The 20,855-nt window shown below is 42.8% G+C and overlaps 1 protein-coding gene across 2 annotated transcripts in view; it reads right to left on the bottom strand.

Annotated features, from left to right (window-relative positions):
* Nucleotides 1-2,542: 2,542 nt before the first annotated feature.
* LOC135488966 (growth hormone secretagogue receptor type 1-like) overlaps nt 2,543-20,855 on the bottom strand; it is a 31,685-nt gene continuing 13,372 nt past the window's right edge. For both annotated transcript variants that reach the window (XM_064773980.1, XM_064773981.1), the window contains exons 2-3: nt 11,728-12,416; nt 2,543-6,172 (exon numbers count right to left, since the gene is read on the bottom strand). In XM_064773980.1, coding sequence (XP_064630050.1) covers nt 5,349-6,172; nt 11,728-12,097 — 1,194 coding nt within the window. In that variant the 5' untranslated portion in view covers nt 12,098-12,416 and the 3' untranslated portion in view covers nt 2,543-5,348. The remainder of the gene's footprint in view (nt 6,173-11,727; nt 12,417-20,855) is intronic.

Raw genomic sequence — 20,855 nt, 5'->3', positions numbered from 1 at the left:
AGGGCTTGTTGCTAAATTGTTGTAAAAATGTTGGTAAAATGTTGGTAAAATGTTGCTAATATTTTACTAGTGTACACCCTGCTTAAGGAAGGAGCTATCATATTGACTGCATATTTCTACTCCACCAAACTATCAAATCAATTTGATTTATGGCATGATATCAATAACAATTCTGACAGCTGACAGACCAGTGGTGCGATCATCGGATTACTTTCTCCATGTCGCATCTTGATATAAAAGGCTCTGAAAGATCGCCTTCCAATCGCTACCCAAGCAGCGCTGCACTCACAGCGCAAATCCTCTCCATCAAACCACCAATGACCGTTCATGCCAGTGAGATGGATTAAATGCTGTCAGTGACCTCAGGATTTCTGCCCTGAACATATCAAAGCACCATTAGCTAATCTGCAGAGCCTGGGGATTTGGCCTTGTTGCCAAAGCAAGATGTCCTTGCAAATCCTGTCACAGTCACCTCCATCAAACGCCAGTTCTGTCAATGAATTTCAGTATGGTTTATCGGACACAAACCTCACGAAACCCTGTCAACCGATTAAGACTATGAGGACATAATCAGATTATCTGCTGACTTCATGTTCGAAATTTCGCGCAGATAATACCGTTGAGGACGTATTATCGAAGTATAGCTCCTGTCTACGAGTCAAGTGTATTCGATCTCATAAGTCGAGCGTCGTGGGTTCGATACCGATACTGGCACATCGTTTGTGACATAAGGCACGACTTTATCTCGATTGCCTTGGGCTTGAATTCAACGTAAAACCGTACCTTTTAACTACATGTAGAGTGTACGTTATGCTTGCGATGGACACCTCTTTTGGCAGAAGACGGCTTCATCAGACAAGGGAAGATGTCAGAATCCCTTCAGCCCGTAAAATAGCGCCACATTCCCGCTGCTAAGGCAGATTCAGCGTGATTATTACTTACTATCCGGATAAAAAAACCATACAATATCACAGTGATATCGTATCTGACTTCAAATAAAGAATATGATGAATAATTTTCCAGCGTAGGGAATTTAATCATTTATTTATGTTGAGAGCGTATTGATCACGCCATGGCCAATATTCTTGAGGAAGCAGGTCACGTCTTCTCGTAAATAGCTAAAGGGTATTTACATTGAAATATGACACTGACTGTACTGTTAATTAGCGTTTCGTGACTGATGTGATTAGAGGATGGTGGCACTGGATCAATCGAGGTATCGACGCGGTCATTTAGACCATGTCAATAAGACATAGCTGATTAAGTTAATCACCTGGCGAGGTTTGATTACGTACATGCTATCGAAATACGGTGTATATGGGCGTGGGCTCGAGCGGACGCCGAGCAAACACTTATTCGGGTAAATCTTTAAAATTTGGTGAGAAAATTCCAAAGTGCTGAAAGATTTCTAGACTTTAAATTTGACCGCAACAATCCATTATTTTTTGGAAAACGCCACTCCCTATGGCAAAAAGACCTCCCATCCATAGGATCCAGAATTCCACGACGCCGATAAAAACCAAAAGAATGACGCGTCCATCAGGTCATTTCTTATGCATTTATCAACTTGGCCAGTATTCACGACCAACAAAGTGGCCATTATCTTGGTATCACTGGCAGTAATTGGCCATAGAAATAGATAGATATTGGGTCGTGTCTATTCCCTTACTGAGACAAGAATCAAATCTTAATATTAGACAAATAAGACAATCTTGTGTCTTCATGTATAAACGCTGCTGGGGGGGGGGGGGGGGTCATTTGGGCGAACCTGATTTTTCCTCATCATCATTTATACTGTATCTTGAAGTTGGCAAACGTCATGGAGGAATTCAGAAGTACGTCACTTTCAAATTCTTGAGAACTGGCCAGTCTTATGTCTTGTCTATGATTGTTTTGGCCAGTCAACTGTTAGATTTTTGTTTTGAGAGGTGGACTTGATTCTCACAGGGAGTTTTCCCACAGTCCCTGAAACCCTACGCCTACGCCTACCCAGTCCTGTGCGATAGGCGCTTTCCAATTTGGCGGGGTCATATCCCCATTTCATTAGCATTGATTGAATCTCAATGCGTTATGACTCCGTTATGTATTAGTTCTGGAAGAGGAATCAATCAGACCGTGGTATGCCATCAATCACTGTCATGTCTTGGTACAGCTTTGCCGTCTCCGTATGAATAAGGTCACGTAAGATGACGAGACCAAGGGGGCTCGTTGTTGTCATGTCAATTATAAATCAATTTTTGTTGATATAAGTACGGCCTACGTGGAAGATTCGCCAGTCGTCCCTCAAACGTCATCGCGACAAATTTTCCAGATTATTCAGTCGAGGGAGAGCAAAGGTAGTATTCTTTTCAAACCGGCCGCCGCCACGTAGTCACTTAGGCATGCATTGTGGACAAGACGCTGAATTCCATGTGAGCTTAGACGTCACTTTGATGCATACCCCAGTGAATATTATCCACGCTCATCGGGAAACCGATACCTAATTTGCTTATCACACCTGACAAAAGAAAATAACAAGCAACAAACATTTACCATGTTCCATTCTTATGTTAGTTGAATACAATCTTTTGTTACAAAATATTACAGTCATCGACACCCATTACGTTACTTTGCTCCTTACCTCCCAGTTGAAAACAAATCAGACCTTGCACAATACACAGTCTATTGTCTTCAAACAAAGCCCGTTCGCACCTATATAAATTTCCTTTGTTCTATTGTCATCAAAAATCTTGATTACATCGACCTCAGAAACTGCGTTCATGGGGGTCGATAGATGTTAACTGGCCAGGGCAAAGAAACGTAATGGCAAATGGAGAAGGATTGCGCGTATAACTACATGATTGAGTTCTTTGTAAGGTCGATAGATAATGATACCTTGCACCAAGGCGCAAATAAAAGACCAGGCTGCATTAACGAACGAACGTTGTTTCAGCCACGGTACCTGCCGTATAGGCAAAGCATGTTCAGCTGATTACAATGCATAGCTGTCACCGATATCTAATTAAAGACTACATTAACACTTTGAAGGCAGGAGTTTTTATTCAAGGCGGCCTTTCTGCTTTGAGACATCTAAAGCTGGAATTGAAATTAGAGGGCAAGTGATTGCCAAAGAAAAAAGATGTGCTGACATTGATAGTAGGGATAATGAAAACTGAGAATTGAATAATTTTGTTGTGCTATTCTTTTTGTGATCAAAATCCGTGTAGTACAGATACAGTTCAGTATTTGATGCGTGTTTTCGACCTTTAAGACATCGTGTGATTTAAAGAATGAAAACCCCTGCTAAGAGGTTGGCTCAAAGGATCAAACGTAGAGTTTTTAGAGGTAAATCCGTGCGTTACACTGGGAAGTTGGCCATTTTCCCGTGGGTAAGGCAAGTGTTGTTCGACAACCTTTTCCTTGGGTAGGGGTGGTGACACTGAATCTTTCCACACGTCTAGCAAAGTCGCTCAATGACTAAATGCATTGCTATATCCAAGACTCCTGTTGGTGTCGATAGTTTCGAAAGAAACAGTAAAGGAATCGAAAAAAAACCCCAAAGAATGGTACTACTGTTTGTCAAAAGAATTTCTTGCTTCTTCGCACTGGCTCACTTGACTTATTGCCTTATCCGCCGCTACACAAATCCCATTAGGCATTTGTTGCCATATTTGCGATGACATCCGCCTCTTCCGGGGCAATCTGTTCATCATGACGGAAACTTCTGCAAAGAAGTTTACCGACGCAGAAATAACCGCGGAATGTTGTTTATAAAAACAATACTGGCTGTCGAAAGATTGATGCTGCTGCTTTATCGAAACGCTTATTACCTTTTAGGGTTGATTTTTTTCTGAAGCATAAGAAAAAAGCTCGACACCACGGACATAGAATTCCCCAAGAAATTGTAATCTCTATCATCAACCAGTACTCAGCAAAACCAAAAAAGGTTTTCTGAGGCGGGACAAACTAAAAACTGCGTAAAAATGCAATGTTGATAGCTCGCTAGCGCGGCAGAGGACACCGAAATGATCTCGCGTAACAGCATTGGGTCATCTTACCCCAGTCCCACGTGAACCTGTCTCAGCCGGCAGGGTTGATGCAATTTATGACAACTGTGATGAGATTGTTGGCAATCATGGGAGGAACTAATGAGTGAGGCAATGGTAAGTGATAATGATGACGATCACAGCGGTGATGGTGATGTTGATGTTGATGATAGCGATGATGAGGAGATGCCGATGATGACGACGGTGATGACGACGACGATAGTGATGTTGATGATGATGACGATGACGACGATGATGATAGTGATGATGATGATGATGGTGGTGGTGGTGGTGACGGTGGCGATGACGATGGCGATGACGATGACGACGATGATGATGATGATGATGATGATGATAATAATGATGATGATGATGATGATGATGATGATGGTGATGATGATGATTGATGATGAAGATTCAGAAATACTAATCTGGCCCACGTGGCTCGTGGTATAGTCTTCCTTTGGGACGTTCAATAATAGGTCAGATAGATTTCTCCGAGCGACGGTTGAGAATATGAAAGGAGAAGACATGATCACGGAGAAGAAGACGTCACGAGGATGATGGATGGACCTCGAGTTGAATGGATGAACCGTAAGGCATGGATGGTTATGGCTGATATGACGCGATAGTGATTGATGTTCAAATGAGGAGACTGGGCCACACGCAATCTTTCACTGCCGAGAACTTCGCTGGCAAAGTGCTTGTTTACTCCAAGGGGAATTGCGATTGAACTTGGAGACGGAAGTCATATCGATCGACTCGTTGCTTTGATTGGCTGTAATAATCAATTTGTACATTGCTTTCTTTGGTTAATTCTGCTCTCTGCATAAAACGTTGCAAGTTGAAGAAAAGCAATTATACGCACAATCAAGAGAACACGTACAATATGTATTTCACGAGCCGAATTCATGGTCCGCTGCACGACCATCCGCGTTGGCGTTTTGTATTGTATAGCAGTGGCGCAGTAACAAACAATACAGAACGCACACATCGATCGTCACGCATCGAGTATGAATTCGGCAATGGATTAGGTTAACAATGAAAGCGATTGACTTTCACAACACGTGTGATTTTTGCATTGTTTTGTACGCGGCGTGGCGTAACAAAGCCCTACCGCACGCATTGTCGTAATCGCATTCATTGTACAAATTAAACCGATCTTAAAAGGTAGATTTCCAGCGCATGCGATTGCAACAACGAACGCGTTAAAGCATTGTTAGTATTTTTTATCCAAATACCCCAGGATTTGGTTCTGCGTAAACGCCAAATCGCGTTCAGTGGAAACCTACCCTTATTCCGATGAAACAAGTACCACATTCGTCAAATGGCAGCCTCGTCCCGGAATGGCCCTAATCTCCTAAGAGATGAACTCCGCCTGGTCTGAAAGCCCTGAGGTCCAATCCCCAAACAAGGCGTCTGTCGGTCCTCTATTTCATCAGGATCGCAGCACTCACAACTAAAATACATCAGCAACAATTGTTTGAAGGCCCTGCGAAACTTCGACGATATAGCATTGTATAAAATGGGATTGATAGCGCTGTTTATGTATAGCATGATCCTGGCAAATGAAATAAGTAAGTAGTAACCGATTAGGCCTAAGTCTGCCAAGTCTGATAGCTGTGCATAAACAAACCATAAGCTGACCACGCGGAATGGCAACGAACATAAAAAAAACACCACAGTCACGCTGACCAACATCAGCACCACCTGGCGTCGACATCTCAAAGTAGACATGGCCTTCTCGTCGATTTGGTTTCCCAGAGCGCATCGGTCGTACAGGAGTTTCTTACCCACAATGCCGTAGAGGACCATCATTAGGAAGAAGGGGATGATCAGAAATATAACGGAGATACTAATAACATAGACCTGATGCCACCGATGTACTATGGCAGTGCTGCAAACTTTGACCAGCGTCCTATCGTACGCCTCAGCCTCTTTGACTTCGGCTATGAAGAGAAATGGGATGCTGACCAGCGAGGAAAACGACCACACTAGAACCAATAGTTTCATCAGGCATCGGCCGGTCCACAGCACCGGGGCATGGAGCGGGTGACAGATGGCGAAATAGCGCTCCATACTAATGGCGAGGATGGTAAGGGCTGAAGCGTGCGCTACGGTGTTCTCGAGGAAAGGCACAAATTTACCTGAAATGAGAAAATGGAAAATGTGTTAGAATCATAACCAAGTCCGAATGTTTTTCAGCATCCAGGTTCCTTTGCTAGTTGTCACATTTTCTACTGATACGGGTCTGGACGTGCTGTGCCATTCGAGAGTCGAATGGTGGCCAAATGAAGAAAAACGTCGCTAGAGTCTCGGTTGAGAGAGGGGAGCGGAGCGTAGTCTTCCAGAGGAATATACAAAAAGGGGATCGACATAGTCATTTAATTACTCTGATGCCTCCATCGAGTCGAATTCTCCCATCCCGAAACTAAGGTAACTGCGAGAGAAATGCAATTGAACGAATCAGTCTCCTTGCAGTTACCTTAGTTCCAGGTGTGAAGTAAAGGATCATGGCCGGCTGTAGGTGGGTTCGAATCCAAGCTTTGGCGTCCGTAAAGGAAGTGAAGTCAGTTTGCAATCCCGTGCACTCCATCCAGTGCGATGGCCCCCGGGTCGATGACTACATGCGTCTCCTCTTCGCTGCTCATAGCGGAACTTCCACGCCACGAACTGAAACTATCCAACTATTTAACTCCACGAAATACACACACTGTTCTCGACGTCAGTAACTCTTAAGGTAATGAAATGATGTGGCCTTTCCTCCGTAGACTTTTGACTTTCAACATGAATGCAAAGACTTAGCAACTATTTAAACTGGTCTAAGATAAGAGTGGTGCTGGAGCTATCATTCAAAGCATCAGGCCTGACCTAAACCTAACAGTAATATCAGAGCTATAATGTAAAGGAACTGCTTGGCCTAGAGTGATACGAGAGCTATCATCTAAAGCTTTTGGTAAACCTAAGCGTGATACGAGAGCCACATTGTGAACTAACTGGTCATTGTGAACCAACTGGCCTATGAGTGATACGAGAGCTATCATACATGTACAAACAACTAGCCTATCCTAGGAGTGATACGAGAGTTATCATACATGTGCAAACAACTAGCCTATCCTAGGAGTGATCATAGAGCTATCATACGAAGACGCTGGGACAATTAGCCTAACCTATGGAGTGCTAGAAATGGTCAGATCTGATATGAGTGGATGGCATTGCAGACTATGCGTGAAATTCAATTTGGCAAATATATTATTAATGTAATTATTAACAGGAGTCTGATGGGGGCAAAACAAAAAGGTTTAAGTGTCCTTGTCTGATCTGTTTTGGTCAATCAAAAGTCATCTTTTATAAGCATCCTTGAGAAAAGTTGTGGGTGAAAATGATCGTAAGTGATTTGACAAAAGCCAACACTACTTGTCATCGCCTTGCCAAGTCGATCGATGAGACATGCTGGCGACGTCTACTCGAAACCAACGGAATCAAGACTAAGACAACATCATGTTGAAGATGGCAAAATTGCCCAGAATTCAAACCGCGAAACTAGCTGCTTCGAACGACCACGATGCGCCCTATTCATTCAAGCTAGTCACGCCAGTGGAGACCTTTCCTCAAGACAACGTTACGCTATTATTTCAGTGTCTTATATTGCGCGCTGTTGGTGATATTCAAACGTCATCACAGTGTCACCAGAATCAACCTTCTCAATTGTGATATCTTGCTCAGAAAGCACTGATAGCTAAGACTTAATTGTCAAAATATTTTATGTACATGTGTCCAAATGATTGGTTCATCTGGGTAAGAAAAAGCGCGTGAAAGAATATGTGAAATTATGAATATAAATTGTTTATGATGCTTTCAATGTTTTATAGTGCAATTTGGCCGGCCGTCTTTATCAACATAGAATTGGTTTGCAAATTTCAATATTCCGTATTCTACGAGCACGGAAAAAAACTGTCCGTAATTGACAAGCATACCTTTCGCCGGTAGCAATCCGTGAGTGAGTACAGCCTACATCTGTTCCGCAGTCACAGAGTAAGTGATAACGATTGCTTTCGACGTAAGCGATGTAAAACGAATGAATCTGGCTACTACACGAAATAAACAAGGCGGTATTGGATTAGCAGCCGCATACCATCCATATAACAGGCGGAAGCAAGCTATCCCAACAACCGTGACCGGATGAAAGACTAGCGCAAAGGCATTTCACATGAGTTTAAATCGAGCTGGTCCCTGCATTCTGGTTGTGACTCTGTCCTGAAGACACCGAGCTGTTCACTGAAGAACACACGCTTGATAATATAATGTGTTCATTACATTGACAAAGTAATCTAAAATCCATTGGGAGAGCACCAAAGTCAACATTATACAAAAAGAAAAAGGGAAAATACGATGTGACTTTGAATAAGAGTTTTTTCAAAAAGTTGTTCTTCTTCAAATCGCAGTGCTATTTGGTGTCAAAAGACACCACAGTTCCAAACTTCACAAATATTCAGAATCTGAAATCCACAGGCTAACCACGAAGATAAGGGGCCACTAAAGTCACCGACAAAGAATGGAAATCGACTCCAATCCATGGAAGGAAGAAAAGAAGCCAACCTACCCATGATCCAGCTGAGATGAGACTGCAGTCTCAGGTAGAAGCAACTTACAAGCTCAGCCGGGCCATCCTGGCAGTAAGTACACGAGCTCAAACCATGTACCAACCTCTGAAGAATTTTAACTTTGCTTATTTTTATCATTGCTGATGTAAGGTAATAGTGGAAACAGTCAATTGACAGACGCGGGCTATTTCTCATGTCGGGGACTAAAAATACAACCCACAGCCAGAGGTACTCGTCTTTTTTCATTTTGCCTGCGGGATGATAAAAATACTGAAGCCATTTGGAAAGTTCTACAGTTCCTGGTTCGTTGTTTATACACGTACATGCACAGAGTGTATCAATGATACACCTTAAAAATTCACTTTTCCAGGAATATTTAAAACTACTTCAAAGTGCACGAGTTACTTCAACCTCAGCAAAAACATCACACATGCATTTTCACAGCACCCAGTACATTTCGCAGGTAATCGTAGTATTTGCTGTTTTTGATAAGCAACACGTAAAAAACATGAATGAAGCTCGCCACGTGTACATGTTTTTACGATGCCGCCTTGGAGTAGGTGCTTGGTATCCTGATATAACATGCATTAACCACAAGCCGTACACAAGTAGGCACTTGAAGATAGTTTCACCAGTGTGCAATTCAAACAACATTTCCATTCACATTTCAATGACCAGTTGCGTGTGAACTAAACCATCCCTTCCGGGTTTCTGCCATCCTATTTAATTGTCCCGATGGCTGAATGTGTTTACCTCAAAGCGAAAGTTTCAAAGCCGCCAATCGTGAACGTATCGGACTGGGACTTGCGATACAGGATTACAGATACATTCACTGAGGACAAACTAATAATAAATGTTACATCGATGAGATATCGCCGTGCTTTTCAAGCATGTCATCAATTACCTTTCAAGAAGGAAATCTTCTTAAAAACTCTAACCCCGATAGATGCATGTGGTAACATATGCTAGGGTCGAAAGATCACACCAGGAATGTTAAGCACTTCTGGCTTATCTAAATGGCTACAGTCATCATTCATATTGCAGATTTAAGCCTTTAGATATGAATACGTTTTCTCGGCTGGTTGTGCAAAAGTCGTGGCCGAAGTGATCACAAAGCCAATTGCACATTTTAGTATTCAAAAGACTGTTGTTGATAGAAAAGGTTGACCAGTGGTTTGTACATCACTGCACTCTTCCACTGAGGAGCGAAATGACAATTCTTCCAAAAAAGTGACACAGGATGTTCACCCAAGTGCGCTCATGATAATCAGATTACAGTTGCTCTCCATGATGGAACTGATGATTACCTTTGTGGGAGAGCAACAGATGATTGTCAACTTTACCAAGGTGAGCTACAACTACTCTATGGAGAAAGGAAATCGAATCCAGCTTTAGTTGGCCATACATTATTGAGATGGAGCTCGATTCAACTAAACAACTGATGGAGTTCTTGACGATTCCGAGATCGCACAGTCCCTTTAACGAAACAAACTACCTGTTAGAAATGTGGGAATCAGACGTATTGGGGGTAAGATAGGTGTAATTGGCCGCACTGAACCCTCGTAACTACTCCTCTAATGTGGATTCTTTGAGGGTGTCAGGGACTTGTACTTAAAACTACAGTGGAACCCCGGTCGGCGACCACCCCGGTAACGCAACCACGCCGCTATGACGACCAAGAATCGCAGGTCCCGAATGGTTTCCTCTCTAATACCATTACAAGGCCCCCGGTAACACGACTACCCCAGTACCGGGGTTACACTGTACTTCCCATCAGATCAATCGGAATCAATGGAAAAGGATCGGTGAGGGCGCCAAATCAATGACTGGGTATTCTCGTCAAAGGGTGTCAGAGGAGGTTTCTCTGATGTGGTTCATAGCGTAATGATTGTTCTGAGTGAAACCAGTCGTGCATTAAAAGATAAAAGGACGCTGTAGCGTGATGTTATCCAGAAGAGACCCATTCTGACAGACGTGAGAATATACTTAGAGAATTTATAGCCGTAATGTGGGAAGACTGTGGATCTTTCTGCTGAGTGGAAACGCCTCCTATATATATGCGACTTTAGGATATTTATACGTACACGGATCTGTAAAAAGAGGACGAATTTTGTGTCCAGTCTATCTGTATGAGGATCCGTGATAAGTCCCTGAACTCAACCTAGAAGACGGCCGAAAGTACAACAAAAAAACTTTATTTCATCAATGAAGCTGACGCCAAAAACATGAAACGAAGTTTTGATTAATGTTGACGAAAAGTATTTTGTGTCCTAAAAGTTATTTTGCACGCCTTTGATGATGGAAAAATGACTTAATCTTGCAATCGTGACGATGGGTTTTAATAATTTAAGTATAGGAAGTTGTCTTTTGAGCCAGCGCTATGCTTTGTTGTCTATTTTACTTTGATCGCAGAAGACCAAGTATGAAGTACCGTTATGTCACGGCGTACTCCAAGCTGAGAAAGAAAACCATTATCTGATGATTTTTTTCATTTTATTAGGTGCGCTCTTCCACAAAGTTGATTTTCACCATCTTCCAATAACCGCGGGCATGGCTGGCGCGACTTTGAAATTATCGTCAAAAGACGGCGCTGACGGTCACCTTTTGACCAATCAAAATCCACAGTAAGGGATGGGCGCAGTGGGTATTAGTAAAGAGCGCCGTTGGGAACCTCGTAATCGAGAGTTCAACTCCCGTCTGAGTCACTGCTTTGTTCCATAAAGTTTCACAAAAAGAAACCCGTATCCGCAGTCGGTTCATAATTAGTACCGCACTGAGAAGATTATTTGAGTTGCGTGCGTTAGTCACACGTTTATCTGCCAGGCTTTGATCTAAACATTCGCCTAAAGACACTGTATCATCTTAAAAAGGAAAGGGTCCGTTTGTTGTCAGGAAACCTACGACGATTCTGACTGTTTTTATAGAACTGAATATGTTATGGCGTCCATTTGTACGGGCTGGAAAATATCATCTGGCGAATGAGGTGATCATGGTAATGCTTATACTACAATAGCGAGCCTATGCAACTGCTGAAAAACAATTCGTTCCAGCCAATCAGTTCACCTGAAACTGAAGCATCGAGGAGTTTCGATACTTACACATTCCCGCTCCGAGGTACCATACGTCCTTGTTATAGAATTCCGCCAGGGCGATAGGGGTGCAGACCACTAGTACCAGCAGGTCAGCCACCGTCAGATTCACCAGGAACAGATTCGTAGAATTTCTCATATCCTTGTTCTTGAAGACCACAAATATCACCATGATATTCCCGAAGATACCAAAAGTCAACACGAAAACGTAGAAAAATGTCACTGTTATGGTTATGTACAGTAGGGGCGTAGCGAATAGGGAGTAGTCTGGTGTTTGACCCCCAAGGCCATTCAGCGATAGGTCATGCGCGGAGGCCGAGTCGTTTGTAATGTTCAACATCGTTTCCTGCACTCCCCATGATACTGAGAGGACGGGCATGGATTACTTCTTTTATAGTTCCTAAGCCTGCTCAGAGGTGACGCCACAGAAACAAAATGGCCGACAGATCGGCATTAAAAAGTGGTAAGTTCCAGAGCTGCGTGGATCTTTTGATAATGTTACTTAAATCGTTAGATGAGGAAGTCAGTTGATCCAAAGATCTGAGCCAGTATCGCCGCAAGGTGGCGAACACATATACGTCAACACACACTGCTGGTTAATGGTGTTCCCGTTCCTAATGATCCACCTGGTCCCAGGCCATCATTGTCCTCTTGGCCATCGACACAACGTACCAGTATCTTATCTAGGATTTCGAAATCTGAAAATATAAAAATATGAAAAATTCAATAAGGCACTAGCATGTCAGTTTTTACCCTATATGTATATCTCGCGATGTAGGTGTCATGTTACACGGCTCGTACAATACCTTGCTTATATGGAGTAATCCCACGTTGACACTCATTTCGGTAAAACAAAATCCCTTCTTTATGCACAGCTGTTTTGGCTTATCTCACCAAAAGATACCATATTAGGTGACCAGGGTCCCAGCTCCTAATTTGCAAATGGCCATCGATATCATGGGCGAATATGTATGGCTCCGGGTGGGCCAATGATTATGTCCGCTGAACATTGTCTATCTGTTCGGAGTCAGATTCAATCTGTTAGTAATGATGATGACATACCTCGCGGTTTAACTTATTCTTCAGTATGAACACGGCAAATCATGGTTAGATACATGTAAGGCATCACTTTTGTGCGATATGGCCGAATCCTAATAAGCTGGACAACAAGGAATTTGATGAGCAAGCTCTACCTCCGTGTCATGAATTTGGATTGGTTATATAATAATGTGTAAAGAAATCAAGCTGGTGATATAAGCCAATTGTCACGTCTGATGGGTTCGCCCAGCTGATAGACCTTGGAGATTAGGATTCTAATTAAAGGGGATTTTGCACGACCAAATTTTCGGCCTACTTTTTACACTTTCTCGGGCGGCGGTGAAATTTACCATCTCATTTCCTGTTTATAAGTCTAGCGTAGATCAGTTAGCGAGATACGGCCTGATGATCATGTGGACAATAGGGCCTGAAATAGGGCTCCATTCAGAAACTCACTCTCTTCTGTTCGAATACAGCACAGCTCAGTAAGCTGGACTCGGCCTGATGAACATGTGAACAATAGGGCCTAAAATAGGGCTCCATTCAGAAACTCACTCTCTTCTGTTTATGAGTACAGCACAGATCAGTAAGCTGGACTCAGCCTGATGAACACGTGGACAATAGGGCCTGAAATAGGGCCCCACTGAGGCGTGGTAAGGGCATTTTGTATTGCTCGTACGCAGTTCGCTTTAAGAATGTCATCATGACGCAAGTTAATTCAACAGTAAAAACTGAGGCACTTTATTAATCACTCGATACAAAACTGATGTCCCGATTTGTCTCGAAGCATCTAATTTTGAAAGCGCTGCCGCCAGTGAACACGGCTGATTGAACGAATTACTCGTTGCCTCACTACCGTGCCGGGAAAACAATGGATTGTTCGCTAAAATGAAGAACACAAAAACGTAAAATGTCATCCCCGTTGAGTTATTGTCATCTGAAGGTGATTGTTCAGGCAGGTAGCTTATTCGCGCGGGATAATCTCGTTTGTATGGACCAACAGAGTCTGATATCATCAAGATGAACGTGTTTTTACTCGTTTTTCCCACTGAACGCCAGAGGAAACATGTTGGTTACACAGTGATATGGCTGCACAGCTTTCCGTTGAAGAAAACCCGGTGTGAATTTGTTTCCCATTTTGTCAATCCTTGTCAATAATAAGATGACGCTTTGTTCATTGCATTAGACATTTTGTTTTGATGTCTTTAGAGTGAACTAATAAAAAATAAGTACTTAGTTCAGGAAAATTTGGGCAACCCCTTTGTGCAATGGTGATTTTTAAAGTAACAAGTCTTAGTCTTCATTATTTTTTGCTATCATAAAATTCCCTCCATTGTTGCCAAGAGCATTCGTTAGGTGCAAGCTTTGATCAACCATTTGGTGAGATTATAGAGTCATACTTCAAGATCCTAATACGTTATACCTCAGGTATAAACAACTTGTTTTCAATTTACATCGATTGCCTGCGGACACCCATGATCGTAATATATACAGACAGTCATGACAGTGAGAATTTAAAGAGAAATTTTGCCAATAACATGATGCCGAAGAAGAAAAGCCAGACAATTGTCATTCTCAGAGCTGCCTTTTTATTTATTGTGATCAGAGCTGCCTTTTTATTTATTGTGATCCGTCTTTTTTTGCGGGCTAATAACGTCAGCGACATCTTGGTTTAATGCACCGGTTTAGCTAGCATCCTCGAGGTAAGCTTGCTCTGCTTATAACAACACCCGAGCACTAAAAGTCCTCTGCATTATATATCTGCTATTCTCTATCAAATCCTCTCTTCGTGAGAACGATAATGCTTACGTGTTATCCTAAACCCTGCTTAGAGATAGCACGAGGTGACTGTTGCAATATCAAACATTTATACACTGCTACGTGGATCATTAACTGTAAGCTAGTTTGCTTTCCATACTCCATACAATTAGCATTAAAGTCAAATTTAGGAAATAGTCTATGCTAATTATAGGACGATTAAGTTAATGTCAACCAAGACACTTATCAGTGTCGTTTGCATGTCTAATACATATCCTAAAATCCCCGCTCCGGGGACACAGCAAACTCGTCAAATCTCTTCTATATGTAATTGACCATTTAAACAACGACAAGGATTGAATACTGATGATCACTTTGGTTTCTTGCCGAAACATAAAGATGGGGAGGAAAGAATTCCTCGTTACACAAGAAAGGCAACCTACGTTTAGAGAAAAACCGCCATTGAATACTTTAATCATCATTGAGCAGTTCTCCGTGGACTTTTGTTGACACTTACATGTGTCCTTTACTAAGACATGGTCGCGTACTATCATCTTGTTTGCAACATGGATTTCTTAGACTTCTTTCTGAGATGGTATTATCCACCATCAACAAAGTAACTGAGGGACCAGATGAATGACCTCACCTTCATGTAGGTGGAAAACGCTTCTCTAGTGATGAGTATACTGTATACAGATATCACCGGCGATTAATCGCTTATGTCTTTTTTTGATACAGCAGCCTCTTACGACATATTGCTTTTTCTACTACCCGTACTACTACTACTAACTAAATGGCATCAGCTATTCATTAGCGGATTAACCTTTTTTCAACACGGGTTACTGAGACTGTAGCCACGATATGTGACATTTTCAACCGCGAGTGGTCAGCAGAAGACTCAATTACTAATGGCGGAACGTGACATTTCCCATCTGATTTGTAGTTTATAACTTGTAGTAAGTCGGTCAGTTGGGAGCACTAGGATGACAAAAGGGGTCTTGCCAACATGCCAGTCGGGCAAAACTACATGTAATTCGCCGCGGTCAAAGTTGCTTTTCTTTGACATGCCCTCTGCACATCCTCCCAGTAGAATATTATCCTCTTTCAGTAGAAGATTCCTTTCTTTCACAACGTGGGCACAGGCTACAGAGATTTGTAGCAATATATGTAAGTGCCGTTTCCATTCGTTTGTGGTCTGTTGATGACTAAAGGAGATGGACTCAAAGGGATGGAAAAGTCAAGCTATATAATCCAGGCAGCCAGCGTAAAAAAAAACCCAGGAAGCAAAAGAAATTTCTCGTTGATATCATGTTGACGATAGTGTGTGGTATATTGTTGTAGGCGTTGCTTACCAAGAACGTGGGTAATACCGGCTTATAAAGCTTTACTGCGATGAAAACATCTTTCACTAAATTTTTAAATGTGTATTTGACGCTGAATGGACAAGGTGTTCAAATCATGAAGAAAATCCAGATTAGCGCCATTCAACCACTGAGATGGCCCTGCGGTGGTGAAGGATAGTACGCAAGCCGATTATGGTGATCTGATACCGCTCAGATGATATTAATTGGATATCACTCTATCAGGACCAATGTTGGCCTCAATCCACAGAGTGGCTATTCCCACAAGGCCGCATTCTGACTAGAACTTCGATAGCATTCGGCTACAGATAAGTAATTCCAAATTGTCCGCAGTAATCAATGGTTACCACCCTATCATATTGCAATGTTTCCTGAGCCGGGATAAGCATCAGCCTCAGTAAGCGGTGTTTCGTGAGAGAATGACCATTATGAGAGTAAGAACGGCCAAGAAGCGGCGAAAGTGCTGGATGATCAGGCTGCACCAGGTTTATGGCGACTGAGGGTCAAGCAAGGCCCATTATCTTGTTCAGCTAAAGCGCCGCGCCCACGAGCAATTTAATCGCTGCAGGCGACCTGCGACAGCGACATTACAACTTGCGTTATTGTTCTGTTGAAAACACTTTGTTATTCACTAGATCAATCCGAAGGTCGAATCGAAACCCTCCCTAAGAATACGAAGGGATGCTTATCTACAGCTCCTCTACAAATCGATCAATCTCAATGTTCAGATACTGTGTTTTGACAAGGACAATTGAGACTGTGGAAGGGTGATCAATCTGATAGTGTTATATTCACGGACAAGGATGGTCATAGACCCCTCGTTTCATATTATTTGTTATATCCACAGACAGATATGGCCCTTGGAGAGATTTGGTTACGGCATCGGGTCTGTTCTTGAAATATAACCTTTAGGGAACAAGCCGTTCCGATAAGTTTCTTCTTTGAAGTTGCGCTATCGCTTGCCCAGATAATAGAACGCTGTCACACAAGGGGACTACCAAGCAAACTATATATAAACCATTAATAGTCACATTTGATCAGCGGTTGGGGATAATAGAGGATGGCCAAGATCGTACCTATGCCCTTGTGGAAGCTACGCTGATGTTGTTAGTAGTTAGTTAGTTAGTTAGTGCATCAGTTATTTCCCATGCGATCTGGATTACCGGACCACAACTCAACTGGTACATCGCCGTCTTGTTTTCAAAGGAACACAACTCAACTGGTACATCGCCGTCTTGTTTTCAAAGGAACACAACTCAACTGGTACATCGCCGTCTTGTTTTCAAAGGAACACAACTCAACTGGTACATCGCCGTCCTGTTTTCAAAAGAACACAACTCAACTGGTACATCGCCGTCTTGTTTTCAAAGGAACACAACTCAACTGGTACATCGCCGTCCTGTTTTCAAAGGAACACAACTCAACTGGTACATCGCCGTCTTGTTTTCAAAGGAACACAACTCAACTGGTACATCGCCGTCTTGTTTTCAAAGGAACACAACTCAACTGGTACATCGCCGTCTTGTTTTCAAAGGAACACAACTCAACTGGTACATCGCCGTCTTGTTTTCAAAGGAACACAACTCAACTGGTACATCGCCGTCCTGTTTTCAAAAGAACACAACTCAACTGGTACATCGCCGTCTTGTTTTCAAAGGAACACAACTCAACTGGTACATCGCCGTCCTGTTTTCAAAGGAACACAACTCAACTGGTACATCGCCGTCCTGTTTTCAAAGGAACACAACTCAACTGGTACATCGCCGTCCTGTTTTCAAAGGAACACAACTCAACTGGTACATCGCCGTCTTGTTTTCAAAGGAACACAACTCAACTGGTACATCGCCGTCCTGTTTTCAAAGGAACACAACTCAACTGGTACATCGCCGTCTTGTTTTCAAAGAAACACAACTCAACTGGTACATCGCCGTCCTGTTTTCAAAGGAACACAACTCAACTGGTACATCGCCGTCCTGTTTTCAAAGGAACACAACTCAACTGGTACATCGCCGTCTTGTTTTCAAAGGAACACAGCTCAACTGGTACATCGCCGTCCTGTTTTCAAAGGAACACAACTCAACTGGTACATCGCTGTCTTGTTTTCAAAAGAACACAACTCAACTGGTACATCGCCGTCTTGTTTTCAAAGGAACACAACTCAACTGGTACATCGCCGTCCTGTTTTCAAAGGAACACAACTCAACTGGTACATCGCCGTCTTGTTTTCAAAGGAACACAACTCAACTGGTACATCGCCGTCCTGTTTTCAAAGGAACACAACTCAACTGGTACATCGCCGTCCTGTTTTCAAAAGAACACAACTCAACTGGTACATCGCCGTCTTGTTTTCAAAAGAACACAACTCAACTGGTACATCGCCGTCTTGTTTTCAAAGGAACACAACTCAACTGGTGCATCGCCGTCTTGTTTTCAAAGGAACACAACTCAACTGGTACATCGCCGTCTTGTTTTCAAAGGAACACAACTCAACTGGTACATCGCCATCTTGTTTTCAAAGGAACACAACTCAACTGGTACATCGCCGTCTTGTTTTCAAAGGAACACAACTCAACTGGTACATCGCCGTCTTGTTTTCAAAGGAACACAACTCAACTGGTACATCGCCGTCCTGTTTTCAAAGGAACACAACTCAACTGGTACATCGCCGTCTTGTTTTCAAAGGAACACAACTCAACTGGTACATCGCCGTCTTGTTTTCAAAGGAACACAACTCAACTGGTACATCGCCGTCCTGTTTTCAAAGGAACACAACTCAACTGGTACATCGCCGTCCTGTTTTCAAAGGAACACAACTCAACTGGTACATCGCCGTCTTGTTTTCAAAGGAACACAACTCAACTGGTACATCGCCGTCCTGTTTTCAAAGAAACACAACTCAACTGGTACATCGCCGTCCTGTTTTCAAAGGAACACAACTCAACTGGTACATCGCCGTCTTGTTTTCAAAGGAACACAACTCAACTGGTACATCGCCGTCTTGTTTTCAAAGGAACACAACTCAACTGGTACATCGCCGTCCTGTTTTCAAAGGAACACAACTCAACTGGTACATCGCCGTCCTGTTTTCAAAGGAACACAACTCAACTGGTACATCGCCGTCCTGTTTTCAAAGGAACACAACTCAACTGGTACATCGCCGTCTTGTTTTCAAAGGAACACAACTCAACTGGTACATCGCCGTCCTGTTTTCAAAGGAACACAACTCAACTGGTACATCGCCGTCTTGTTTTCAAAGGAACACAACTCAACTGGTACATCGCCGTCTTGTTTTCAAAGGAACACAACTCAACTGGTACATCGCCGTCTTGTTTTCAAAGGAACACAACTCAACTGGTACATCGCCGTCTTGTTTTCAAAGGAATACAACTCAACTGGTACATCGCCGTCCTGTTTTCAAAGGAACACAACTCAACTGGTAAATCGCCGTCTTGTTTTCAAAGGAACACAACTCAACTGGTACATCGCCGTCTTGTTTTCAAAGGAACACAACTCAACTGGTAAATCGCCATCTTGTTTTCAAAGGAACACAACTCAACTGGTACATCGCCGTCCTGTTTTCAAAGGAACACAACTCAACTGGTAAATCGCCGTCTTGTTTTCAAAGGAACACAACTCAACTGGTACACCGTCGTCCTGTTTTCAAAGGAACACAACTCAACTGGTACATCGCCGTCTTGTTTTCAAAGGAACACAACTCAACTGGTACATCGTCGTCCTGTTTTCAAAGGAACACAACTCAACTGGTACATCGCCGTCTTGTTTTCAAAGGAACACAACTCAACTGGTACATCGTCGTCCTGTTTTCAAAGGAACACAACTCAACTGGTACATCGTCGTCCTGTTTTCAAAGGAACACAACTCAACTGGTACATCGCCGTCTTGTTTTCAAAGGAACACAACTCAACTGGTGCATCGCCGTCTTGTTTTCAAAGGAACACAACTCAACTGGTACATCGCCGTCTTGTTTTCAAAGGAACACAACTCAACTGGTACATCGCCATCTTGTTTTCAAAGGAACACAACTCAACTGGTACATCGCCGTCTTGTTTTCAAAGGAACACAACTCAACTGGTACATCGCCGTCTTGTTTTCAAAGGAACACAACTCAACTGGTACATCGCCGTCCTGTTTTCAAAGGAACACAACTCAACTGGTACATCGCCGTCTTGTTTTCAAAGGAACACAACTCAACTGGTACATCGCCGTCTTGTTTTCAAAGGAACACAACTCAACTGGTACATCGCCGTCCTGTTTTCAAAGGAACACAACTCAACTGGTACATCGCCGTCCTGTTTTCAAAGGAACACAACTCAACTGGTACATCGCCGTCTTGTTTTCAAAGGAACACAACTCAACTGGTACATCGCCGTCCTGTTTTCAAAGAAACACAACTCAACTGGTACATCGCCGTCCTGTTTTCAAAGGAACACAACTCAACTGGTACATCGCCGTCTTGTTTTCAAAGGAACACAACTCAACTGGTACATCGCCGTCTTGTTTTCAAAGGAACACAACTCAACTGGTACATCGCCGTCCTGTTTTCAAAGGAACACAACTCAACTGGTACATCGCCGTCCTGTTTTCAAAGGAACACAACTCAACTGGTACATCGCCGTCCTGTTTTCAAAGGAACACAACTCAACTGGTACATCGCCGTCTTGTTTTCAAAGGAACACAACTCAACTGGTACATCGCCGTCCTGTTTTCAAAGGAACACAACTCAACTGGTACATCGCCGTCTTGTTTTCAAAGGAACACAACTCAACTGGTACATCGCCGTCTTGTTTTCAAAGGAACACAACTCAACTGGTACATCGCCGTCTTGTTTTCAAAGGAACACAACTCAACTGGTACATCGCCGTCTTGTTTTCAAAGGAATACAACTCAACTGGTACATCGCCGTCCTGTTTTCAAAGGAACACAACTCAACTGGTAAATCGCCGTCTTGTTTTCAAAGGA

This window comes from Lineus longissimus, chromosome 6 (genome assembly GCF_910592395.1).
Source record: "Lineus longissimus chromosome 6, tnLinLong1.2, whole genome shotgun sequence".
NCBI classification, from domain to species: domain Eukaryota; kingdom Metazoa; phylum Nemertea; class Pilidiophora; order Heteronemertea; family Lineidae; genus Lineus; species Lineus longissimus.
The sequence above is the reverse complement of the archived record's forward strand: the minus strand, read 5'-3'. Positions and strand labels throughout refer to the sequence as shown.